The sequence below is a fragment of the Corvus brachyrhynchos genome, unplaced genomic scaffold (genome assembly GCF_000691975.1).
Source record: "Corvus brachyrhynchos isolate BGI_N302 unplaced genomic scaffold, ASM69197v1 scaffold59, whole genome shotgun sequence".
NCBI classification, from domain to species: domain Eukaryota; kingdom Metazoa; phylum Chordata; class Aves; order Passeriformes; family Corvidae; genus Corvus; species Corvus brachyrhynchos.
Window position 1 is genome coordinate 4181425 of NW_008246054.1, and position 13996 is coordinate 4195420.

The 13996-nt window shown below is 45.8% G+C and overlaps 2 protein-coding genes across 6 annotated transcripts in view; one reads left to right on the forward strand and one right to left on the reverse strand.

Moving 5' to 3' along the window:
• Window positions 1–1123, forward strand: part of AK8 (adenylate kinase 8) — a 63662-nt gene extending 62539 nt beyond the window's left edge. For all 4 annotated transcript variants that reach the window (XM_008642190.2, XM_017745672.1, XM_017745671.1 and 1 more), the window contains one exon: window positions 527–1123. In XM_008642190.2, the coding sequence (XP_008640412.1) occupies window positions 527–773 (247 nt within the window). In that variant the 3' untranslated portion in view covers window positions 774–1123. The remainder of the gene's footprint in view (window positions 1–526) is intronic.
• A 4245-nt stretch (window positions 1124–5368) lies between these two features.
• Window positions 5369–13990, reverse strand: GTF3C4 (general transcription factor IIIC subunit 4). 2 transcript variants are annotated; one of them, XR_001865656.1, is made up of 6 exons: window positions 13962–13990; window positions 10985–12805; window positions 9146–9276; window positions 8207–8295; window positions 7087–7521; window positions 5369–5872 (listed from the first exon to the last, which is right to left on the reverse strand). XR_001865656.1 is itself a non-coding variant. In XM_008642336.2 (5 exons), the coding sequence occupies exons 1-5, from the start codon at window positions 13968–13970 to the stop codon at window positions 7457–7459; spliced, it is 2115 nt and encodes a 704-aa protein (XP_008640558.2). In that variant the 5' UTR covers window positions 13971–13990; the 3' UTR covers window positions 6739–7456. The 2 variants fall into 2 exon arrangements, 1 of the variants encoding a protein (XP_008640558.2); XM_008642336.2 differs by lacking the exon at window positions 5369–5872 and having other exon boundaries at window positions 6739–7521.
• Window positions 13991–13996: the final 6 nt, after the last annotated feature.

The window sequence follows — 13996 nt, forward strand, 5'->3', positions numbered from 1 at the left end:
GAGGGAAGCCAAATTCCAGCATTTGGAAAATTAAAAATAACCAAAGCCTCCGGTGAATTAACGTCTTTTTACCTTCAGCTACTACATAAAGATGTTAGCAATCAAATGTCTGAGAGCCTTAAACACAGTTTAAGGTCCCAGCAATGCTGGACACGGGGCTGTGTTTAAGTTAAGGCTTTTTTTGATGCTTTTTTAAAGACAGGAATCAAAGATTTCAAGTAAAAGATCTGGAAATGCTTCTGAACCTGGAGCACTGAACATGTAATAGAGATTTCTCCTCGTGGGGAGCAGATAAACACTACCAGTGCCACCTCCAGAGAAACCCTTGGCCTTTGAGGATCCAGGATTCTTGAGGGCAGCAATGACAGATTACTTGCCCTGAAATTTCCAGTCTTTGTTTTAAAACCCCAACCTAGAGCAGAAAGAGGCCAAGGGACTGTGACAGGCAAAAGCATGGAAAATCTGCAGAAGTGGCTGCTGTGTCCTCAAGTTGAGCTGAAACCGTGGCATTTCTTCTCCTCTGCAGATACCACACTACATTCAGACCAGCTCCCACTCCAGAGATCCAGGCCCGGCTCAGGCAGAACCCCAAAGACCAGGAAGAAAATATTGAGAAGCACCTGGAAATCTATTACAGGAATGTCAAGGCCCTGGAGGATTTTTACCAAGATGCCTTTTATGTCAATGCTGACCAAGACCCTTATGCTGTCTTTGAGTTCATAGAAAGCTGTATCATTAAGCCCCTTCCATGTAAAAAAATTAGAAGTTTATAATTAGAAGGGATGGTTTCTGGAAGAGTTGATTTAAAATTTTTCCCTGTAATACTTGCAGTCTGGTTGCTGAAGTGGCAGGTTATCACCAGGGAAGAGGAAGTCAGCCAAGCTGTGTTAAATCTGAAGCTCACCAAGGCTGAGTGAAGTACAGAGGGTAAGAAATTGGGCTTTAGGGGAAAGGTTTTTGGCTTTTGTTTTGTGATTATATGAATGATATGATATTTTGTGATATGAAGCACTGTGGCTGGGGAAGTCCTTGTGTTTAATTCAAATATCTTTTTCCGTTTCTGAATAGTAGTTTTGTCTTCACTATGTAAGACTCATGAATCCAATTTGGAGTATTAAAGCTGTGAGATGTGTTCATGTCTTAATTCTCCACCAAAACCACCCAGGCACTCCTTGCGTCCCTCTGTCCCTGCAATCAAACCCTAAAGCAAAGAGAAAAACAAAGCTCCCAGCTCTGCAGTGAACTTTCACCACAGTGTTTGAGGTCGGGGGCAGTTTTCACTCCCACGTTAACTCAGATTTCGTAAAAAGTGCTGACAAACCCCTCTGCAGATGCACTGGCTGTCCCCTTTCTGCTGGGCAGGAAGACTCAGAACAGCTGGACAGGATCTCCAGAGCCCTGGAAAACTGGCTGCAGGTCCATCACTTTCAGAACCCAGTCAAGGACATAACGAGCTGCAGGTGGGTCACTAAATTCTGTTTTCCTGGGGTTTTTCTGCTCCCAGCCTGTGGCTGCTCTGGCTGAGCTGTGCCTGGGCATGTTGGTGCCCAGGGTTTGGTTTTTTTTCCTTCTCTGGCTGGATATGGCAGCAATGAATACTCAGGTAAGTTTTTTTACCTGGAAGGTCTCTGGTGAAAGGCTGCTGGCTGTCTCAGACTCTGGCTGTGGAAATGCACGTCCTTAATGCCTGTAGAAAAGGGGAATGATTTGTGCTGTGGTCAGAGAACTGGGTTGGATGCCTCTGTTATGTCTCCCTCTGTTTCTCCCCTGTGTATGAGTGTGAATTCCCCCTGCCAGAGCGTGGGGAGAGCTTCAGGTTTCTCCTGTGGAAGCCTCAGTGTCTGGGAAGGTGCAGGCAGAGAGAACAGACCTCCAGAAACCTTTTGGGTTTAGGTGACTGCTCTGGTCCTGTTGCTGCCGAAGGATTTGGGTCTTTGTTGCTGTCTTTGACTGTGTGTGTCTAAATCTATCTGGAGAAATGAAAAATGTACAGGCCATATTTCCTTCTTGCTCCTGTAACTTCAGGTGGAAAGACCCTGGTTGTCCAGGTGGCAATGGGGATATTGTGTTATTTTATGAGAATTTAAAGTCAAAATTTTCAGTACTTTTGGGAGCGGAGGGGTGTTGATGAATGGGAATTGGACTCTCCAGCCCTGAGGGCAGCTCTAAAGTCTCAGAATAAGTGTCTTTGAAATCTAAGAAAGCCAAATCCAAGCAATCTGAGTCCCTGGTGCCTCTTGAGCTGAGAAATCCAGTCTGTAGCACCAAGCTGATGCAGAGGCTGCTCCCAGGCACAGGACCCAGCCACAAATCCTCTTGTTCAGCTGGGCAAGGACATCTTTAACAGCCCTACCTGTTACAAATGTGCTGCTTGGTGACTGCTTGGGCAGCTGGGTTTTCTGCCATTGCTATGAAGATGTGCTGCAGCATTCGTGCATAATTGGGAGCCCTTCTATTAATAATACATGGGAAGCTCATCTTGCTAATATCACCTTCATCTGAGCGTTCCTACTAAATATTTTGATAGATGAAATGGGTAGAGAGTGTATTTAAATACTGTTTGTACTGCAGCTAGGGTACAAAAGGGACAGTGCATCTTTAATTAGACAGGTACATCTGCTTAATTAATTTAGCTGTAAAGCCCTTTTTCCTCTTCATTCTTTCATCTATATGCGGATGCTATATTAGTTCCGCTCCGCTGGTTCCATAGAAACTGAGAAAAAGAGCTCAGTCTCATTGAGATGCACTTGGCATGTCTGGGTAGGAGTCTCAGGTCAGTGGTCAACCCCCAAGGGTTTGCAGCAGGCCTGAAGTGCAGAACGTCAGGGTTAGCAGAACATGCTAATACTCATGTAGAACTCTCCCTCAGAAACAACTAAAACAATTGACATTCATTTAATTACTGTAAACGAAACAGCCCCTGCATGACTTTGCATAGTAAAGCCTGTTAATACCAAAAAGGTTCAGTGGGTGGAAGGAGGAATTAGGCTTTTATAATTGGAATGCAACACTTGAAAACCAATTTGGTAACTAGGCGTGATTTTATTAGCATCTTATTCTGGCAAAACAAATGTTGAGCAATGAGGAAAACAAGGTAAAGAGGAGGTGGTAGGAACACAGCAGGGATCAGATGTTACTGATTGTACAGCTTTGGCCAGGTCTGGAATGGACATCTTCCATCACTCTGCTTCCCAGAGACACTTTGTGGAGAGGGCTGCCTGGAGGTTGTGCTGTACCCTATAAGTTATGCTGTTAATTACGTAGTGTAGCAACAAGGTGAGTTTGTCCAACTGTTCCACAAACTTTTGTGTCCACCAGCTCCAGACACAGGATCCTTCAGTGGTGGAAGGGCACTTGAACACCCCTTCTCCACCACCACCTCTGCAGGGACCCCCTGTAGCTCTGGAAGGATTTCCCTGCTCTCATCTTTCCCTGTGAGGCTTGGATGCTGCTCAGGGAATGGCATTAACCCCAACCTGCTCTGTGGTGAGGGCTCTGAGGAGCAGGAATAGCTCTTCCTCCTCCTCTCTCCAAAAAAAATCAGGGAAATATTTATTGTCATTATGTATGCATTGACAACCATAGTATTTCCTCTCCAGAAATACACAATAGGATTAAGAGGATGAGGAAACACCAAAGGAAAGGGTGGCTGAATGATGAAGTCCCCGAGCCATACCTGAATGGAGGTGAAAGGCAGCAGTGAGGTCCCTCGTTACCAGGTCCAGAGCAGGGGGTGTAATTTGGAGACACAAGACTGAGTCTGTATGATCCCAAACTTCATCCCAAGTGCCAAGAATGGCACCTAGCACCAAGGCACTAAGACACTGTACAGTCCAGGGCTGTTCCACTTATCCATCCAACTTGGATTAGCCTGGATTTCTTCATCCCAGAGGAGGATGGATTAACTGTTGCCAGCATGAGCAGCAAATTTTAAAAGCTATCAGAAGCTCCTCATCAAGGACAATGACACCTTAGCTCTGGACAAACAAGAGTTTGTTTGTTAATTCTGCCTGTTAATTCTCAGCTGCAAGAGCAAGTATCACAGTCCTTTTAAACAGAAAAAAAAAAAAGAGCATCAGGAACCCTCAGTCTCTACTGGAACGTTGCTCTCCCTCTGGAGATGAGGGTCCTTGAACAGCCAGAGTGTTCACCATCAAATGGCGAAGCAGTTGAGAACCTCCAACTATTCACTTGTTTGAAGTATCCTGCAAAACTTAAGCGAAAACTTAGTGAGATAAACTCTGACTTTGTGGGATTTGTTCTTTGAACATTTCACGTGGTGTCTCAAAACAGACTGAGCCTTGATAGATGTGTTAGTTTGAGGAGGCAACTCTGATAATGGCAAAATAACACAAGGATCTGGCAACAGTGTTCATTCCTTGCTCCCCTGCTCCCCTTCCCCATGGGGTGACAGCAAGGTTTGATCAGCACAATGTGTGGGACAATGCCCCAAGGTGCTGCTGCTGCCCTGCAGGAGCAGGACCAACCCCTGCGTGCCCAGAGCTGCTCCTTCAGGAGTCTGAGGCATAAAAGGATTCCTGGAGCAGCCTCAGCACTCGCTGGGCAGCCAAACCCACTCAGGTCAGCACCAGGGGTTAAATGTTACTGAGTGAGGTGGGCTCTGCTATTCTGGTTAAAAACGCACTTAGGGACAAGTGCTGGTTTACACAAAAATGAAATCCCAATTCCTCTGTACCTGTTGTGAACAAGTCAGGGTGAGGAGTGAAATCCTTTTTGCTAAAGGATCTCCACTGGCAGACAAAGACAACATCGTTGGCTTTAAAATTCCATTCTCCCAGCAGTCTGAAACCAGGTTAAATAAACTGGCAATGGCAGACTGAGTATCTACTGCCTTGAAAGACAGGGAAAATAAACATTAATGCTGCAATGTTACCGTGAGGTGTGCTAGAGCTTCTCCATGGCAAAACATTAAAACTCAGTCCAGGGACATTCAAGAGAACTGCCAGAAATGATCAGCAAGAACCAATGTCATCTGTTATCATGTGAACCTTTGGGTCAGCCAGACTTAAACATTTCAGCAGATTAGGATATTTTTATGGTTTCTAGACCACAGCCAAAGAAATACTCTTTGACTTTTTCTGAAAGCACTGGGACATGGTTCTGCAGGGCTCCCTCCCCTCCTCCACAGGCAGGAGAATTTCTAAATTGGAGCACTTACTGATGAGCTGGTCATGGCTGCCAGGGCAAGGACTTGCACCTTCCACTTAAAATGCCTTCTCAACCACCACGAATAAACCTCTGCTCAGCTCATATGGCAATAGATGTTCTGTTCCCCCAAACCCCAGCAGCACTGGGAAGTTTTGTCCCAGGTACCAGAGCTGGCCCCAAACTCCACACACGTTGGGCATCGAAGTTACTCCTTGTTTTACTGGATACCAACACGAGCTACATTTCCCTTCTCTGCAGGCACACTGAAGTAATTTCAATTTTCAATGCACAGCAATAAAAAACTAAACATTTCTTTAATACAATTATGGTATCACTTCCAAGGATATTTACAAACAAGGCTAATTATTTTACAGATGAATGTGCTTCTGCTGTTTCTAGGCTACTATAGCAATGTTCTTCTTAGTCAATGCATGATCATGCTTAATGCATGAGACACTGAGCAGAAGGACAGCTGACTTCTTTAATGTTCACTGAAAAAAATTTGCTCCTATTAAAGGTGAAGGAACATTAACAAAATATGCATAGTCATTGAATCGAGGAAACAAGCACCAATCACACATGCACTGGTGGGAGACTGATACTGTCAGCACAATTCCATGATTTCTCAACAGCTGTAGAGCACTTCCCACACAGTGAAAGTGTCAGGAATCACAGACAGGGCGACACCTCTGCGATTGGTACTCTGCAGAATGGAAATACACAAACTCAGGATTATTTGACAGCATGGATTGAAGTTAACAAGACAAACTGTACCAAGTAACCACACACATTTGGGAGGTATTGTTCCTCTAACACTGCATAGGAAGTTGAAAAGGATTCTGCTCCCTGTAGGAACAGATGGCAAAAAAAGATGGGTTTTTCTGATAGGGCAGTTAGAAGGCAAAATAAATTCCTAGGCTCGGCCACGTGAGATGGAGAGGGACTTTCTACATGAGCCTGGAGTGACAGGACAAAGGGGAATGGCTTCAAAAGGGTTAGATGGGATATTAGAAAAAAATCCTTCCCTGTGAAGGTGGGGAGGCCCTGGCACAGGGTGCCCAGAGAAGCTGTGGCTGCCCCTGGATCCCTGGCAGTGTCCAAGGCCAGGTTGGACAGGGCTTGGAGCAACCTGGGACAGTGGAAGGTGTCCCTGCCCATGGCAGGGGGTGGAACGAGATGAGCTTTATGGTCCCTTCCAACCCAAACCATTCTGGGATACACAAACAGCTTCACCAGCCTCCTTGGCCTTACCTAGAACATGTCAGCCATAGTGGGGTTGGGTTTGGGGTGTTCTGTTCATTTGGGGTTTTTTACTGAGCTGTTACGAAAAGCTGGCAGCTGGGAGTGATTCCTTGTGTATCAAACTTGTGGAAAACTAATCTACTGTATGAGGGAGACTCTCAGTTTAACTGACAGTAGTGTTAGTTGGTAATGCTTTTGGCAACTGAGTTTCTCTGGAAAAGAGAATTCCTGTTGGTAGAGGGTTAAGTGAAACCAAAGGCAAATACACTGGCAAAAGCTGGAAAGGAGTTAGAACTTAGGTCAGAAAAAGAAAGTGGGGCAAGAGACTTAAGAGCATTGGAAATTTTATATATATGTATATATATTAGTGTTTAAGCTAATTGCTATTAGTTTAATAATTATTACATTTAAAAATTATCCTTACTGATCCCTATTTGACCCAGGCAGTCAGTACCACCCTTCTGACTCAAACATTTCTGAGGCAGTTACTCTCCTAGGCTTTCAGTGAAATTCATGGAATGCCCAATTTCTTTCATATGGCTGTAACTGGCATCTGCTTCTCTGGGCAAGAAACTGGAACCATGGATTATTTGGACAGTTCAGTGTTCTACAGCAAATGCCAGTGTTGGTAAGAAGCAAAGGAGAGCACTGCAAGCTGGAGCCTTCTCTACCCACCAAGACCATTCAAGAGGCAGCTCCACTGTTCCCATCCCAGCTTTTGGGAATTGACACTGGTGTCAGGCAGAAAGGACAATTCCCACTGTGCTCAACCCTTCAGTTCCTTGTCAGTGTCCAGCTGCTGAGGCTTCCATGGGTGCATTTCCAAACAGCTTTAAACTGGCTCTTCCAGGTGTACTCCTGTTTCTGGAGCGTGGAATGGGCTCTGGACTTTAGGAGTTTGTAGAACCTGTGATGTTCTATTTACAGGACTGTGGACAATGTGTTTCCCCTCCAGCAGAGTCTCTGTTCCTGTCTCTGTATCCTCCCAGGCTGAAGGGAGCTTATGCAGTAGAGAAAATACTTTCAGTCTTGACACAGCTTTTCTCTAGAACACAGGAGAATCACAGAACGTGCAAGGTCCTTGCAATAACCTCTTGATCCATTCAGGATCTGCAAACAAGAAAAGAAGTTGTTTAAAGTTGGGGGTAGAGATGGACAGAGGAATGACATCTGAGATGCACAAACTAAACAGGAACCCTGGACAGTTTGTATATATTCACATGCAGGAGTGACTGAGAATTCAGTGAAATCAAACTGTTTCTGACCTGAAATTTCAAGTAATGCCAGTTTAAATTCCACCTCAGCAGGGGATAAAATTAGGGTGAAACACTCCATGCTTTATCCTTACATACTCATAGCTGTATAGGAAAAAAATTTAAAGGATCACCATGGCACAACTGCAGCGTTCTCATTTTCTAAACTGGAATTAGATCCTTCACATAACACAGTCCTTGGTTCCTGCCTCTTTATCCCTCTTGCAGAACTGGATGCTGATAAATTCAACTTGGATCAAACTAACTAAGTTAGTATCAAACTAACTGCTGGAGCATTCCAGCACAGATTATGTGTTTACCCAGCTCTCATTAAAATGTGGGATTTATACATCAATTTCTGCAGTCATTAGTTTGTAATTAACACGTCACTAATCCCAGACAACACCAGGACACTGTGAAATGCAGAGCTTCACATAGGAACTCCCTAAAAGAGAAAAGTCAGTGAAACTAACTCAAGCTATTTTGCAGATAAAAGTTAAGAAGCCCCAATCCTGCCCCTTTTGCCCCCAGGAACGTTTTACCTTCTGGGGTTGGGTGCCGTGCAATGCTGTCGTGAAGCAAACACCTCCTGTACACCAAACTCTGGCAGGACTGGTAGGTTAGAAAGCACCTGTGAAAGGACAAGTAGTTTTATCAAGAGGTTTGGGGTGTATTGTTTTATGACCTGCTCCTGTGCCCTCACTGGAGGCTGAGTTCTGCTCACAATCTGCTTTCTGAGAGTTAAGGCAGTAATGAACCACATTAAATATGAAAATTAGTAATTCATTAATTCAGGTACATGAAACTTCCCAAGTGTACCAAATTGCATATGGACACAAAAATGAAAGGTCAAAAATCAATCTATCATTGGCCAAAAAATTTTTAACATACAGTAGAGGAGGTAAAAAGCTTGAGGCCCTACTGCACAGGGAAGAACCAGGGTTTACCTGACTGTTTACCCAAACTAGTAGATAAAATCTGTTAGGCACAGTTTTTTCTTTGTGACAAACTAGTGACTTGCCAAGGCTCCAGGGACAATCTCCATGTACCCCCCACACTGGTACAGGAAGATTTAATTTTCTAGATGTTCCAGAATTTGACTTCTCAATGTGCCTGTTCTCAATCAGTTCCTGTTAAACTGCTTTTGTTTTCAAATGCTGAAGGAGCTTGAACAAACCCTCCTTCAAGTGATGTTCCAAAGGATGACTTGTCCTTGATTTCCCTTGCTTGCTTTCTCCCTGACCCCATATTCCCCCCAAAATAGACGCTCAAAAGCATTTTATTATAAAAACATTGTCCTGCTAAGAGAACCAAATCCAACCTCCAGCACCCTGGCTCTTATGGAAGAGGAAAGAAAAAACTGTAGCATGGATAACATCCTTCATGCCTTTTCACTCCACTGCTAACAAGTGGTTTAGTGAGCTCTCAAAGTATGTTTGAATTATCCAGAGGAGGGGAAAAGCTCTGTAAGAGCCCATTACCTGAGCCAAATGTGGCCGTTGGAGCAGACGGCCTGCTTGCGGTCGGTGAAGGGCAGGATCTCCTTGCACAAACTGCAGTGCTCCGGGAAGGTCTGTTTGTTCATCTTCTTCAGGATGTGCCCAATCAGCACCTGGAACACACAGGAGGCACTCACTGACACAGCCCAGGGTGGGAACACCTCACTGTGATTTCAGAGTGACACAGAATTCGCTGAGTCGCACGAAATCAAAGTGTAAGAAATACAAAATATCAGTAAGTATTCATTTATTCCCCTTTTGCTCTCCTAAAGATTCCTGAATCCCCACAGTAAAGGGATACAGACCTTAAAACCAGTAATTCCTTGCCAATTTTAAAAGTACTGAAAGACCTGCTATCACACTACTGACCATCACAGCAGTGCTTTCCCTCATGCCTATCACAGTGAACGTGCTAAAAAACACTCCTGTTCAGAAATTACCTGGATGCCTTCAGCAGTCATCTGGGAGTACATTTATAGCAGAACATTTATGTGATCAAATTTGTCTGTGACATTTCAATAGATATAAACCACATCCCAGGGACCTTTTAAGTGTGACAACAAACTGAATAGATAAAATACAATTTAGAAGTCGCTTTTCATCACCGTAAAAAAGAAACAAGATTCTTCTAAGATAAGAAAAGCAACCTCTCAAACCTTCAATTCATAGTAATTGGATGCTAGAACAACCCAGCAGTTGTGCCAGAGTACTTTCCTAGTGAATTACTGATGGCCACACTTGGCTGTGATGCCATCAGGAGAACACCACACTACATCAGTGATGGACATGTGCTTGCTTCCTTCCTGGATGCAAGATAAAAGCTGATTTTGAGAGTTCAAGTGATTTAAGGACTTGGGTATGAGAAGAGCTGTTCTCTGCTCATTCTGCTCATACAAAGAGGTGCACAGACACCTGAATCACTTCTGTCATTAAGACCTGGCAGGCTGATGCAGTGTTCCCACCACAGCTGCCTTGGTCTCCCCTCTGTACTCAGAGAACTTCACTACCCTGTGCAGGCTTCACTGCCCACCGACCTCCTGCCACAAATGTTTGCTCTGCGCATTGCAACAGTCAGGATGCTGTCTGTGCAGTTAGGCTTTGACACTGGTAGGGAGCACTGCAAGTTTGGGAAAAGTTCCTGTCATGGCCAAGCCTTAAGTAATGCTTATTAATTGTAGTGCACTAATTGCCAGTGTGCCTGAAAGCCCTGGCCATGTGTGTTGTAACAAAGGCAGTCAGTCAGCTTGGTTAACTGAATGTCCCGCATGAAGTTCCAAATCACTGGGTTTAACTCATAGAACACAACCACTTTCTGACCCTCTGAAACTGATCTTTGCACTGCAGGCTCAGGGAGTAGTGACAAGACCTGATAGACCACCTGAACAATAATTTCAGAAGAGAGACTTCTGCAGCTCTTAACATTAGAACTGCAGTGTGATTGACTAGAGGAAATAGATCTGAAGTTTAATTGTGTTAAGATGATGGACTAAATAAGCTTAGTCATGAAAGCAAACATCCCTCAGTCACTTCATGTTCTAAACCCACTGACAGCAGCACAATAACCCAGTGCTCTCCCCTGTTCTGCAAAAATTCGGACATCATTATTCTTTATTGTACCTGATTCAAATTTCAACATCTGTATTTACATTCCCTCTTATTTCACAATATCAAGGAAGGACAATTTAAGCTGAATGCTCTATAGAATCTGACTGGTAAGGCTGACATGACTCCAGCTCTCTTTCCCAGCCCAGCTGTTTTTTCAGGAGGGGGGAGAAGGAAGTGACTGTGACACAGAATCCCCCGAGCAGAGGTGCCACTTACTCGTGCTGTTCTGTCATCATAGCCATCGTCGGACATTAAGAAGTCACAGACTCCTCTGGTGGGAATGCTGGTGTTTTCTGTAATCCACGTGTGCAGATAAACTTCTCCCAACACCCGCTTCATGTGTTCTCGTGTCAAGTGCATTTCTACAGCCTCAATCTGTGCCTGTATTTCAAGCAGCTTTTCTACCATTGGCTCACGGCCTCCAGTGTCACTTGACTGATGGAGAGAATCCTCTGCATTGTCATCAATGTCCACACCTTTGCCAGTGTCCCCCAGGCTCTGCTTGCTGGCTTGTTTCGAAGTTCCTTCCTCTTGATCATCTTCAGTGCTGCCCATCCCAGGGGAATCCGATATCAAGATTTTGGCGTCCTCGTGTGAAGGTCTCCACGTGACCTCGGAGGGGGCTTTCTGCATCGACTGGTACAAAATCCTCAAGAGAAACAGCTTAAACCTCCAGAAGTAAGTGGAACCACAGCTCTCTATCTTTTTATCCAGTGCTTCCTGTAAGAACTGAGGAATATGCTTATCCTTCAAGATTTTCCAGCGTACAAGATCCGTCAAGTCCACCTGCCGGAAAAGGTTCTGAACAGAAGATTCCAAGAGCTGTGCAGCTGCCTCCTCAAAAGTCTTGAGGGTGACAAACTGAACTTGGTAGTTTTTGTTGACTGGGTGCAGCCCGTTGGCCATGCCCTCGGTGGTGATGACTGCCAGGTATGCCCCACACGGGCTGACAGCGATTCCGTGAGTCCTGACGGAGCCAAACACCTCCGAGAGCTTTATCAGCTGGTGCTCAAACTTTAAAGCAACGTCTGTGAATATGGGGATGAGCTGCCTGACCTTGCCGTCGCTGGAGCAGGTGTACACTGTGCCGTTCTGCTTGTCCGCAGTCATGGAGACAATGGGCAAGGAGTGGAGCCCCGTCACGTGGGAATTGTGGACGTTCAGCCCCGCTTTGGATATCAACAGGAGGCACCAGAACACGTAAGGGCCTCTCGCAGCCACCACCAGGCTACAGCTGCATTTCTGGTAGGGGTGGTAGAGAGGGATACATTTGATGCTGTGCACGGGCAGCTGGTCCATCTCCTGCCACAAGACCACGGGCTGTCTCAGCGTGAAGTAGCCTTTGACCGCCTTGAGGTTGACGGGGATGATCTTCACCGGGCCGTACGCGCTCCCCACGATCAGTCCGCTCATCTTCCGGTTGTTGTGCTCGTATTCCCACCAGGACAACACGCTGGGGGAGCTTATTCCTGACTCGATAGTATTGCAGGAAGTGATGGACTCCTGCCCCAGAAAGGGCAGCTGGAACTGCCAAACAGCGATATTCCCGTTTTCGAAGAGCACTGCCAGGAGCACGCTGCCCACGTCCCGGCACTCGTTGTTGTGCTTGACCTGCTGGGTGGTGCAGATGCCCGACCACTCCATACGCACCGGGGTCTGCATGCTGTGCCGCCGCTGGAACTCCGGGAAGTCTCCCAGCTCCCCACAGGGACTGTCAGCCTTACACAGTTTGTAACTGGCCTCGAACAGGCGCTCGCCGTAGAGCTCGGTCAGGTCCACCAGCTGCACCCACTGCAGCCTGTTGAGGTTGGCGTGGATGGTCAGGCGGTTGTCCATGGTCAGGGCTGCCAGCAGGCACCTCCCGTTGGCGTCGCAGCCCAGAGGGGACCAGCTGGAATATTTGAAGCCCCGCATGGGTGTCAGGGACTTCCCCTCGGGATTGAACACCCGGTCCAGCATAAACGTCTGACTGACGGTTGGATCCACTGAGCTGGCAAACTTCTCCTTACATTCAGCCACCTCCTTCTTTGGGCCAACCTGAAAGAGAACAAGAAGAACCTCTAAAACAATTGTACAGCTAGTTTTTTTAGAAAGGCTTTTCTGGAATTAATTCCTTCTTGAAACAGAGGATCCCCAATCACAACCAACACTACACTGTTCAATGGTTTATTAATGTCACTCCTAAAGACTTCAGCTTCATTAATGCCCTGAATTTGCATAGTTTTGACTCTCAGCTATTGAAATTTTGTCTGCTGAATCAAAGAGCCTGTTTTCATACTTCTGTTCTCTTAAAGATACCTGGCATGATATTTAAATTGTAAAGCACTCAATATTTCAACTCCACTCTATATTCTCAGCATTGTTTTGGAAAATCAAATCAGATTCACAACAACAAAAGTATTATTTAATAAGATATTCACCCACATCTCCCATCTTTGTAAAAAATCAGATGTTCCCCTGAAGGCCACAGAAATCCCTGCTCCAAAAATCCTTTAGCTTAGGCAGCAAAACAAAGGAAGATTCCCACTCCAAATTGTGTTGAAATAACCGTACTGGTGCTCAAATGATTCTCAGAAAAACTGCAGAATTTTAGAATCCCTGGACATCACTGGGATATGGTTTTCTCTCTCTTGTACTTTTAAAACAAATCAATACATGAGACCTTACAGCAAGTTTGGGCAGGGCAGGGGCAGCCCCAGGGCAGCTCCCTAAGAGGGGGATCAGAATCCCGGGATGGGTCAGGCTGGAAGGGACCACAGTTGGGGAGACTCCAGACCCTCTCTGGCTTCTGTTCCAGTGCTCGGTCACTGCACAGGGAAGAAGTTCTTCCTTACGTTCAGGTGGAGCTTGGTGTCTATCAGTTTATGCCCGTTTCTCTTATTGCTTAGCACCATTGGGAAAAAACACAGAATCATTAAAGTTGGAGAAACCTCTGAGATCACTGAGTCCAATCTGTGACCGATCACCACCGTGTCACCCAGCCCGGAGCACTGAGTGCCACATCCAGTCGTTCCCTGAACACCTCTAGGGACGGTGACTCCGAACCTCCCTGGGCAGCCCATTCCAAAGTCTAATCACCCTGCCTGCGAGGAAATTCCTCCTGATGTCCAACCTGAACCTCTCCTGGCCCCCTCTTCCTGCCACCTCCCATTTAGATATTTATACACACTGACGAGGCGTGCCGGCCGCTCACCTTGAGCATGCAGGCGGCGCCGGGCGCGGGCACGG

Excerpts from the sequence above, each read along its gene's own strand:
- GTF3C4 (XM_008642336.2), bottom strand. Across the intron at positions 9,277-10,984 it reads ATGATGACAGAACAGCACGA|GTGCTGATTGGGCACATCCT; the intron begins GTAAGTGGCACC and ends TGTGTGTTCCAG. Across the intron at positions 7,522-8,206 it reads ACGGCACCCAACCCCAGAAG|ATCCTGAATGGATCAAGAGG; the intron begins GTAAAACGTTCC and ends TCTTGTTTGCAG.